Source organism: Scophthalmus maximus, chromosome 10 (genome assembly GCF_022379125.1).
Source record: "Scophthalmus maximus strain ysfricsl-2021 chromosome 10, ASM2237912v1, whole genome shotgun sequence".
Lineage (NCBI taxonomy): Eukaryota > Metazoa > Chordata > Actinopteri > Pleuronectiformes > Scophthalmidae > Scophthalmus > Scophthalmus maximus.
Window position 1 is genome coordinate 13,849,256 of NC_061524.1, and position 12,142 is coordinate 13,861,397.

At 40.8% G+C, this 12,142-nt stretch overlaps 1 protein-coding gene across 2 annotated transcripts; it reads right to left on the bottom strand.

Annotated features, from left to right (window-relative positions):
* On the bottom strand, positions 1–8,832 carry fam83b (family with sequence similarity 83 member B). 2 transcript variants are annotated; one of them, XM_035606727.2, is made up of 5 exons: positions 8,657–8,832; positions 6,443–6,918; positions 5,164–5,328; positions 4,626–4,750; positions 1–4,447 (listed from the first exon to the last, which is right to left on the bottom strand). In XM_035606727.2, exons 2-5 carry the CDS (start codon positions 6,893–6,895, stop codon positions 2,461–2,463), a joined length of 2,730 nt encoding a protein of 909 aa, XP_035462620.1. In that variant the 5' UTR covers positions 6,896–6,918; positions 8,657–8,832; the 3' UTR covers positions 1–2,460. The 2 variants fall into 2 exon arrangements, with proteins under 2 accessions (XP_035462620.1, XP_035462622.1); XM_035606729.2 differs by lacking the exon at positions 8,657–8,832 and having other exon boundaries at positions 6,443–6,500; positions 6,619–6,758.
* Between the last annotated feature and the right edge of the window lie 3,310 nt (positions 8,833–12,142).

Here is a 12,142-nt window from a genome sequence, read left to right on the forward strand (position 1 = left end):
TGATTTTCAGGCACAAGAGGTTTTTATTTCTGGGAAAAATAGGTCTGGAAATGTGAAGTACATCTCAGCTTTTTTTACCCCTCCGATGCATTTCAATTGTTATGCGATAAATGTGGATTTTCGCTTTACAATAGCATGTGTTTTGCCTGTAATCTTAAATTTGACCTTTGTAGGCTTCCTCCTCTCACCATTGTTTTTATGATCTTCAAATAATCAGTTGCCTAGAGGATCTGTGTTGGGTCAAAACGTTGCTAATAAAAGCTTGATGGAGCTCTGACTGCAGATCATTTTCCTCTTCTTAACCTTGGTGCAATCACCACATGGAGAGTGGCAAATTGCTTCCAATTTTAGAGCAAAGTTCCTTTCATTTACTGACCTTTTTATAATTTGTGATGTTGTCTTTTGACTGTCCAGAGTGTACCCGGCCTCTCGCCCAATGTTAGCTGGGATTGGCTCGAGCCCCCACCGCGACCCTTAAATGGATAAAGCGGTAGACGATGGATGGATGGATGGATGGATGGATGGATGGATGGATGAACAAATAAGCATATAATTTACATGATTCCATCATATCCTGCCGTCATATGGCAACCTCTCACCGGCACCACAGAGTGAGTACTATGAAAGTGAATCTTGAGTGTTTACAAATAGACACTGCATCCTCACTAATCTCACTCAGCTCATCCGAATAACCAATTAAATGCTGCTGCATATTTAGTTTTAGGGCAAAAAAACCTGAATATCTACGACTATATGAGGTACATTCTTGCATACAAATGGCGATTTGCCTTCTGTTTAAATCTTGAGTAAAACATGGAGGCAGATGAAATCCTTGAACTGTCCCTGTGAAGCCCCCAAGGGCTTGTGTACCGCATAGGCAGCCTTAGCTATGTTTCACCCATATTAATCTTCTTTGGAGGACAGGGACAGACAAGACAAGACAAGAAATCAACCTTTTACCCACTTATAATATATGTATATATATATATATGTATAGACAATATATACACTTATTGGAGAAAAGCCACTGCAGCGCATGCAAATTTCCCTTTTCATTGTGGGGAAACTTGCCATTTCCACTTGGGTCAATGTTGGAGGGGCACTAGGTTCTGCTCTCTCTCTCTCTCTTGAAACTCAGCGGGTCACGGTTCTCTCTCTCTCCCTGTCTCTCATCTGAAACTAAAACTACTGGTGCCTGTTTTGTAATGTAATCTTACTGTCAATCCATGTCTTCACGAGCAGGTAGGCGTGATTTATCCTCATCGACCTGCTGTTGCCTTTTAAATCTTCCTGACTGGCTCTGTGTGTTCCTTTCAGAAAACAATTTATTATCTAAATGCCAGTTAACATATATTTTTTATTGTAGCCTGCATTTTTGTTATTCGTGAAATAGACCACTCTGTATTAAGTTCTGGTTTTTCTCTCTAGCCATAAACGTCACCTCATTCCAAAGCAGAAATGGCATTGTTTCAGTTTGTAATGATGAGGGGAATAGTTTGGATTATTTCTAGCCTATAGCTGTCTGTGAAGCTGAAAGTGGACGTAAGGCATCTAAGTCCGGAAATAAACCATTATTGATACAAAACCAACTTGAATCCTGGAATTGTATTTTCATTCTTTTGTGTAAAGGGGCTATTAAAACAGGCCCCACCAATGCTCCGGTTTCTTTAAAATTTTCCCTTGAGGCACAATGTTCATATCATAAAACAAACCTTTGAATGAATGATGTCTCTGTAAGCCTCTGTCGCTGGTTTACAGTTTAATCCTGTTGGACACAGCCACTGCTGTATGTTTTTCAAATCCAGTCTCTAAGTTTATAAAAGATTCAATACATGAAATAAAAAAAACAGTACAAAAATGTACTAAACGCACTGTGTATCGTACGAAATTATTACACCGCCCATAGAATTCATAAAACCTCTGTCTGACACATAAACGTCAAGGATGTGATGACGTACTGGTGTTTCATCATGTGGCATGGTGATGAGCGTGTGTGTGTGTGTGTGTGTCGAACGCATACGTAACATCTTTACCTAAACATGCCGAAAAGACTAGGGCAGGGTCCTCTGACGAAACACAACCACACACTGATGCACACGCCTACACTTGCAGCGACAAGTATTGTATACATCCCAGACATTTTGACACAGCTGTCTTTCAAAGCGTCCCAAACATCAGGTGAAAGCATTTGATATATTTTGCCGAGGTTGACGCCAGGGGAAGACAAACAAAGACGGCGTGGAAGTGGCGCTTTAAGATTCTGTCACATAAAAGTCTTCAGCTTGTATATGTATAAAATCTATACTCCATCCCCCTTTGGCTGGTATTCATCAGTGCAAAAATTAAAGAAGCAGAGTAAGTAATGTATGTAAGTAAACACAGAAATGAAGGCCGTCAACACAAATATAACCTTTACCAGACAAGTGTGCGTTTGTCGTAGGGGACCTGTGTAGACTGTCACTACTTGTTCTTGTGTATGAGATTCCCCACTCTCTGAAAAAATCTCTCCAGCTTGTTTTCATGGTGTCCTCGGGCAGCCCGGCTGAGGCTGTGTTCAGCGAGTGCCTCGGCTTTAGGAGGGCTTCTGGTTTTCTGGGTCTGAGAGCGTGTGTTTTCAAAGCCGTGGGGAGAGCGCGGAGGATGTTTCTTTTCCAAAGAGCAGAAAGGCTCAAATCTGCTGTACAGGCGACTCTCCGCGCCGCGGGTTTTTGTACAACTGCCTCCGTCAGGGCGGGCCTTTATGTCAGGAGCGACGGGTTTCGTCCCTGTGGTTCTTCTGGGGAGGGAGACCTGCGGCGAATGTCGGCGCTCCTCTGTTGTGAACTGGGGTTTTGAAGAGTTGAGATGGTCGTCCTTTAGCCAGTTCCTCCCGTGCTCCGAGGACCTCACTGAGTTAGATTTGTTCTGGTGAAGTTTTTCACGTCTGTCTGACATTTTCTCCTCATCCGCACCTGTTAAAGTGTCTGTGCTTTCACCTGAGTTGAGACTCAATGTTTCCATTGTTCCGACTGAATCCTCTCTTTTCTCTGGTGTGTGCAATAAGGACTTTATTTTGTTGCCGTTGTTGTGGGAAAAAGGCTGAGAGCCCTTGCTGTTGGTATCCACATCCAGCGCTGCAGCAGACACAGTCCTGGATGGTGGCTCTTGCCATTTGGGAGAAGTGGGACTCTTTGTGCCTGTGATATTCTTTACATCATAATGAGAGACAGATCTTTGATCATTCAGATATGATCCATAGCCGCCATTTTGTGCATTGATCCCTGCTGTGCTCCTATTCACTGGCCCCCTTGGAAAAGCTCCATACTTGTAATCTGAGGATTCCTGTGGGTACTCAGTGTTTGTTCTTGGATCTGCCAGGCTATGCCTTTTGTCTGTCAGGATGTTAGGGTTTGTGATCATCTGTCCACCTTTGGCTCTGCCTAGACTGGCATAAGCAGAGTGGTAAGAGTCTCTCCCTGGACCATAACTTGCATTGCTGCGATTGTCATTCAAAATCTGCAAACTTGGCCTCTTCAACATGAATTCGTCGTTATTGATCCTATTCTCACCGGCTGCTGTCTGATTCCACTGCATCGATGTGTAGTGCAAAGGTGGCGCTGCCGAGGAAGTGTTGTTTATGTGTCTGTTTGGCTCCATTTGCTCCGGTGGAGTGGGCCTGAAAACATAGGAAGACCTAGTCCGTCCCTGCATGTAGGAGCCACCTTTGTCCATCGGTTCAAACTGGTCTAAATAGTCACAAGACTCCCCGAAAGGCACGTCTGGGTTTTTGAGGTAAGACTCGATCCGCAATATGCGCATGAACGACTTTGAGGTATTCTCCAGTGTTGGCATATTTTGCTGCATGGACAGAATCTGTGTGTTGCTGTCATTGTAAGGCTGACACATGTTTTGACCTCTGTATATCTGTGGCACTTGTAAATAATGGTCCTTGGGATAGTTGTTTCTTCCGTGTCCTGGTTCTCTGGAGATATTCCACTGGCTCGCTCTGGTCTTGATCATCTGCGGCATATATTCATCTTGTATCTCCCCTGCATAGCTGTGCCTTTTCAAGAGGTTCATCTCCTCTGCAGACTGAAAATGGGACATCTGGTTCATAACACCTGTCCCATTCTCAATGAAGGGACCACGGTTGTTGGGTTCCTCCTCAAAGAGCCTCTCTTCAAAGTCTCTCATGCCCAGTTTCCTCTCACAGGTCTTCCGATAGACCTCGTCCATCGTGTGCCTCAGCAGGTCCCTCCGCTCAATTTTCTGGGCAGGAAGCGATTTTGGTAAGACCTGTCGTCCATGTGGCCCATTGAGCTGGAACAAGCCCTCTGGGAGGCACAGTTCCGCTGGCACAGTCGAGCGGGCATAGAGCGTTCGAAACTCCTCATCGTACAACTTCACCAGATGGCCTGTGATGATCTGCACCATGCTCAGATTGATCTTCTCAAAAGACCAAGTGAAGCTGAAAAAAACGCATAGAAACATGCAAGTTTATTAATCCAATGTGGAAGAAAGGCTTTTAAAAGTAATTCTTTATGTGTTGCACTGTTGCCACACTTTTGCAACACTTTCTGAATGCTTTCAGTGTAGGCTACGCCTTAGTGCCCTCCCAGCTTCTCTTGTGCTGTGGATTTATTTACCTGTATGAGCCATAAATCGCTGTGTGGCAGTCGACTAAAAGAAACTTCTGCTCCATTGCCCCGTGAAATTTAGCTCCCGACCTACAGAGGTAATCCGGGCCTTTCACAGTGCGCACCCTCATGTTCTGTCATCAGAGCAGTGAAAGGAAAAATGTATATGTCACTGTTAAAGTTTACAGAAAAAGGGTACAGTAATAAGTATGTCAATCAAGAAATGAACAGCTGAGTCAACAGCATCTCTTGTGCATGTGTATCATTTTTTGACTCCACCCAGTAAACAGGAGGAACCACATTATAAACTGAACCTTTTTCTCAACGGTGAAAGACGAATAGACATTTTGCACCTTTTGCATGTATGTAAATTTAGGGTCATAGGCAAAGTCACAATTGTTCAAAAGTTGCAGGTACATCCCCTGATCAACATTTCAAAGCAACAACAACCACAAAAGAAAATCATTTTTAATTGAATGTATGTTAGAATGGAGAAAATGGTAAAATTGTGAGATGATCATCTGGATGTTTTGAATCACATACTCACCCTGAGTTGATGGATTTTTACATCATGATTTTCAGCCATTGTGAGAAAACTTTTCAGATGGGAATGATCCAGAAGCACATAGACTGGGACTCCTCGTACAGAGGCGTCAATTATTTCTTTGAATATATCGACATCAGTGAACATGTCCATCACAATGGCAATGACCTGTATGAGGACATGAGGACAGGAATACATCATGAGCGGGTATAGTACACTTAACCACTTCACACCTGTAAAAGGTTACAGTCACAGTTTATGAATAAGAGAAGAAAATATGAGTGGTGACTCTAACAAAAAAACTGAGTTGTATAAAGAAGAGAGTCTAACAATACATTACCTCGCTGAGATAGATATATGAAAGTGGAGGAGAAAAATTAAGGATTGTTTTTGTGTCTATAATTAACACAATATTTATTGTCATTCATGGAGGACTTTCAATTTTTCGAGGAGCCGGTGGAAGTCTTTTATCTTCACGGTTAGTGATGCTGCAATGAAAGTTCATCATGATAATGTGCATGTTATGAAGCAGCATCATCATACTGTGTTGCAGCAGCACGCAATGAGCTCTTTAATTAATGAACTAATGTAACTATTTCATTTCCGTCTTGACATTTTCTGTGTTGGAGGTTTCTGTATATAAAGATTTCTATCCTTCAGATGAACAATGAGAAGCGTCATTGTTAGTTGTCAGTGTTTATGCAATGTCCAACCAGTGCATACATTTAAACAAACATCCTTCAAACCTTGCCGTTTGTCACACAACTGTTGCATCCCATTACATGTATCCACATTTCATTTAAAGGATTTTATACATCACTGGTTGTAATCACGGGGAACAGATCCTTTCTGTCTTTAATTGTGTACTGTATGTTAGTTTAAGTGAGAGCCAGAAAAGCAGTGACATGTTTGTAGGAAAACCAATTGTACACAATCTGACCCACAAAACTAGTTTATGATTCATGATCATGTCTGAGAACTAACTGGGGCGTTAATTGTGTGACGGAATGACTCGATCGTGTGAGTGAAGTCAAAATGGTTCCCACACTTTCCTGTGGAGATTATAGGTTGCGAAACCTGATTTTGACCTCATTGATACTGGCAGGCACTCCTTTCTTCTGGAAACTGACAACAACGAAATTCTGTGGAGCTGCCGGTGCAAAACTACCGTCAACATACTCAGTGTGAGCACATCACAACAAGGCCTTTTGCGTGTGTGTGTGTGTGTGTGTGTGTGTGTTTGTGTGTGTCAACACATTGTTAAAGTTGTAGTTGTGATTACCTGTCTTGCATCCTGAATATGCTTCCGGACTACCTCTTTGATGCTGGCGTTATTTTGTCTTGGCGGATGAAAGATCAGATCTATATTAGTTTGTAGTTCTGTTTCGTTAATGACCTCTGGCCATCCTAAATCCAAATCTGGAGTGTCCACATCTGAGTGGACGGGCCAGTAGGTACCTGAGGATGATTGGCTGTCAGGTGGACCCTGGATTTCCTCTGTGTGTTTTTGCGGTGGGAGCTTTTCTGCATTTGAAGTGATGAAGAGGAGCTCATCCTCTGACAAGAAGCTTCCAATACGTTCACCCTTGAGGAACTCCTGGTAGCTGTCTCTGCCGTCAGACACCAGGCGATCAATCGCCAGGCGATATGACTCTTTGTAGTGGGGCTGAATATAATCCTCTGATTTAAACTCTCCCCTCATGGAGGACAGCGTGGAAAATTCTGAAGACTCCATGGTTCCAGACTGTTTCAGCAGTCCTGTCATGAATAATAGAAAATCAGTGACATGATATAAAAACATTAGTAAAACAAAAAACTATAACAGGGTGGAAAAGCACCTAAAGACTAGCATTTGTTAAGCTTAATAAATCAAAGTAAAGAGTACTATCACACATGGAGATGTCATAATATTAAACAAAGGGCGTTTGGAAAGGTGATCATTTTAAACCACAATACAGTACATGGAAATGGCATTCTACAAAACAACAATAAAGTATAATTAACCTTTAAGCTGTAAGACAATACATGGAAAGGTCATGGTGTAATAGTATTGAAACATAACTTTCAAGACTTCTGGTGTTAATGGTACATGTACAGTTTAGGCCTTTACTTACTCATTGCCTAAGATATTTCAAATATTCTCAACACTATTGATCAAGTATATGAAAATCTGTGATCCTAATGTAAACGAAAGAGACCTATTTCACTTTCTCATCCCCCCAAGTGTATTTGAAGACCACCACATGATAACCACTTGATCCTGAGAAACCTAGAGAATTACAGTATGTGCTGATTAACAAATTGCCAACTAACAGTTGCTTAGTAACACGGAAATCATTTATATAATAAAAGACTGATGTGCTCTGTTAATGAACAAATGTCGAGTCAATGTTTAGTTATCGAAGTCTGCCTGTGGACTTCTTTCTTGCTGTGTTGCTTGTGAATTGGCTGATAAATGTCGCGAAATCTAAATAAACCAATTGATTAGTAATTCGGTTGTCCAGGAACTACTTCTTAGTTACTTCTAATCAGGACTCTGGACTTTATCGTTCACACTACCACAGCAGTCAAAGAGGTTTATATTTTGAGTTTCTAAATTGTGCAAAAGCACGGCAATACACGTTTATTTGTGGAGGACAACACAGTTAGTATTTCAGTGATTGCATTACTGTGGAATAAAATCTGGGTTGAGAAAAGCTTTTAAAATCTCTGCAAACATGCACTTACCAGACATGCACTTGTACTCCAAAACCAAAAGCCAAATAAGTCAAATATAGCCTGTGTGCTTCTGAATTGATCTCTCATTTAAGTCTTAGGAAGGTTGAAAACCTTGCAGGAGATAGGACGCTGCTTTAGGATTTCATTTCACTGTAAGAGAGGTGTCTGACACCTGTGTCTGACACCTGTCTGACCTCACCGGATGAGAGCAAGCATTCACGGCACTCGGACAGACACAGGTGTTGAAACAAGGCAACTGCTAGTCTTGGAGGACTGAGTGGCTATGAACCTGTACGGAAAAGGTTTGTTTGAATCGTGTGCTTTCAGTTAAAGTTTCTTCAGCGCTGCCATGCAAACAAATAAACTGCCAATACAAAGGACATAACACAGGCTCTTTCATGCTTGTACAATCATATCAGAAGTTTTGAATGTCAAATATTCTTTGAGGTGAGCATTGACTTGGCTCTGCCTTTAGTAGATATATATCTTATACTGTAAAAGAAACATTGAACAGTTATTATCAATGTGTATGTACACAGATCATTACAACAATTACTGGTTTTTAATGTCGTGCCTCGTCCGTGTAATAATAAGCCTTAACTGTAAATCATAACCACGTGCAAATATCATATTTATTTACAACCATTATCATAAACCGCCCGGTGTTCAGAGAACTCATTTCACACTGGGCAGTTTGATATTCTGACAGAGCTGCTGAGACTTCAACTGCACAGTGAGCTGCTCACAACACCATGAACTTTTAACAACAGCAACTTACATGTAGATTGTGAACTTTGTGAAAATCCTCTTGACAGAAATCCCCCGAATATCCCTCCTTAGATGTATGTGTGTTGCCTATGTTCAGTATTCAGAGGAGCTATTGTGTGCCAGCTGGAAGAGACAAAGACAAGGAGGTGTCTCGGCATGATAAGCAGTCTGCAGGTGGAGGGTGTGGATTCCAGTTTTGACATGCAAATGCTCGAGCTGGAAACTGGCTCACAGGCAGCCATAAACCTGTTTGAGGCCTTTGGCCACTCCCCTCCGCTCTTCAGGGCCGAAGTTCACACTGACGATATTCGAGATAATGAGAGACACAAATAGGCTTTGATGAATACTCAGTTAATGCCACTGGACCTCATCATCATGTTCTGTTCAGTGCTGGTGATTATAATACTTAGTTCTCATTTAACATCTTTGTCATCCTTTGTAGAAGTTGTTTGTCCCTCTTGTCAGCTAAAGATGTAGTCTCATAATTCAGTGTCTTTTATTGAATCTCTGTTTGGAACCACACTCCTCACTAATAGAAGAGTGATAGTGTCTGTGAGTTCACGATTGAGTTCACAATACTGTGGATTTACACGAACCGAGACAATAATGCATGACATCACATCAATGTTCACGCGCTTGATATTTTTTCTAAGTTTCTCAGTGGACACGACAAAGACAGGAGGCCGACTAGTTCGTATAAACTCTGATGAGCCAATGGGATCGTTACTCTCCATTCATCCTTCATCTCGCTGGGGCAGTTCAAACTGTGGTCGGGACACAGCCTGTCTGACAGCTGTGGGCAGCACGTGAGACATCATAATATTATGTTTATTATATTTTTAATGAATGAATTGATTTTTGGCCTTTTTCAAAATTAAATTTTCCTGCTTCAGAAGCGTTAACCAGACACCAACGCTCCCCGTAAGGCAGCAGCATGATGTGAGGAACATATTTTACCCTACAGTGGTGGAGAGACACTAGTGTTTGGATGTTGTCCATCTCCAGTGAATCTCAACAATGAGCCCCAAAGCATTTCTCAGGTCCGTCTAGAATGACAATTATCCAGAGGCTGTAAATAACTATAGGTTAAGTGAAACTCTCATTCCACTGGCTGTAGCAAACACACACACACACACACACACAAAGCAAATGCAACACCGGCTGTAATGTTTAAACACTATTCCACTCTGAAGCTGCAGGTTTGATAAAGCAGTAAAGTTTAATGATGAGAAAGACGGCTAAACATTTTGAGGAATATGATTTTTGGTTCTGTTGCTGAAAACTATAAGATCAACAGCAGTTGAGTGACTCTGTGAACGAAGCTGTTTAAGAAACACATCATAAGCTTTTTGTTGAGAGATTAATAACAGGTGATAATGTCACTGGAATCTGTTTCTGCAATGCACGTCTGTTTTATCTTCTTTTCAACAGCACTTTATTATTCTTTATCTTAGCAAGTTAATTTAGTGAATGGCAACGATATATATATACATATATATATATATATATATATATATCTTTCCTTCCTCTACATTCCTTTGTTTGGTACGTGTAGCACTGAGACAAAGTCAGGAAATTAAATCTCCATTTTCATAATATGATATTTGTGAAGGTGAAATTAGCAAAAGGATATTAAATCAAAAGTTGCCATTTACCATGATGTAATTGAAATTGGTTAGGAGGTTAGAAACCTGTCTTCCAAATGACAGTAATGACTGTTAATGCAGTCATGATATTCTATCACAGGGTGCGTGATAGTTATGTAGAGAGTCGGTTCCTTCACGTATAGGCTGAAACACCTCTAGTAGTTCCACGGCCCTTAATCTGAAAAGAGCCAAGAAGAACTAGATATCTGCACCATTGTTCAGCTGTGTCTTAAATGTGGGTGTGAGAAGATTAAGTAACGTGTGCACTAAGTCTCAGGGAACTTCTTTTCCTGAAGCAGCCTCCCTGTGAGTCACCTTTTGTGACACCCAATCCCTGCTGTGTGCAGTCGTCATGATCAGCTCCTCAGGCTGTTCTTGGGTCCTGCCGACAAGTCTGAGCAAAGGCCATGTTGTTGTGGCTTCGTCGAGAAGCGCCTCTAATCAGCTAAAAGCAGCATTGACATTTTGATGTATAGACGTGCAAAGCGGGTCTCTGAGAACAGTGGAAACAGAAAGGGGAATGGATCAGTCTCAAAGGCATTTCATAATATGTTATCATGTTCACACAGCTTTTTGCATTTAGATAAGAAAATATACAATAAGATAAGAAATGTGGGTTTTTACAGCAGAAGTAGAGATCTATATCGGTACAAAAATACAATAAAAAAGCAATACGATATGTACAAAAGCAATAAGGTATGTAACAATAATTTGTTTTTATGTCTTAAAAAAGGTACACAGTAAGAGCAAATATTAGTAGGTTTTCTTTTTGGCCAAGTACGGCCTGAGTAGACAAGATTTTAATTTGAATTTCATATTCACCATCATTCATACTGTTATTGTGCATCCTTTTAATCAACACTAGATGATGATGAAGATGATCATCATAAGAGCAACATAAGAGCATGTTCTCATAAAATGTGAAATCAAAGGTGTCTGTGAATTACATGTTGAACAGTGACAGTGACAGTGAGATTTCCACTGAGACGCATATTTAAACACAAAGAGGACCATCGTTTCAACAGATTGTGACAGGTGCCTGTGAAGGATTTTGTGGTTTTTGTCTATAAATCAAGGAAGTAATACATGTGGGGAGACCACAACAATTACATAGTACTGCCATGACATGTACAGCTACACTTGCCAGTTTCCAGAAATAAATTTACACAGAGGATTTTGACAAAGTTCACCATGTTGGTTGCAGCCAATTTAATAATACATTATGTTTGTACACTTATCTATAGTTTGATACAGCATCAACTCGTCTCCGTAGCACAGCAATTTTCTCTCCATACCATTTTAGTTAAAAAGTGCCCTGTGTAATATTGTCTCCTCTTTCTTAGTCAACAAAAAATTGGTAGTTTGAAGTTAGTTTTTGTCTAGCCTTTTTCATAAACAATATTGCATGTTCATATAGTCAGTTCATTTTAATGACTTCAGTGCCTATCTTGTTATTTTATCTTTTGTACTTGGAAAAGTTTGTTGACGTACATATTTTATCATAGTTTTCTTTAGGGGTTTGCAATATGATGTAATATACAGTATACTGCATGATGATAGTGAAATGATTTTTCCTATCTTCTATTAGGAATCTATTGTTTTATTTTATTCTCCATCCTTAATTTCATTGTGTCACATATCCCTCTTTACCACAGTCATATTGGTCATTTGGACGACCTTTGCGTTCCACATAGTGAAGGCAACAGGGTACTTCACATCAAGGACTCAGACTCAAACACCACTGGCCTCTTTTATCAAGAGGGGTGTGTCAAACAGTGCAGAGAGAGTCTACGGATAATAGAATAAGCACAGTGGCCTTCGCCATGCTAACACAGACCATTGTGCTTAAA

What these genes read in the sequence shown, in the direction of transcription:
- fam83b (XM_035606727.2), bottom strand. Translation starts at nt 6,895, where the DNA reads ATGGAGTCTTCAGAATTTTCCACGCTGTCCTCCATGAGGGGAGAGTTT. An exon ending in ATATTCAGGATGCAAGACAG is followed by an intron (nt 5,329 to 6,442) that starts GTAATCACAACT and finishes GTCCTCATACAG; the next exon opens with GTCATTGCCATTGTGATGGA. An exon ending in GCGATTTATGGCTCATACAG is followed by an intron (nt 4,448 to 4,625) that starts GTAAATAAATCC and finishes CGTTTTTTTCAG; the next exon opens with CTTCACTTGGTCTTTTGAGA.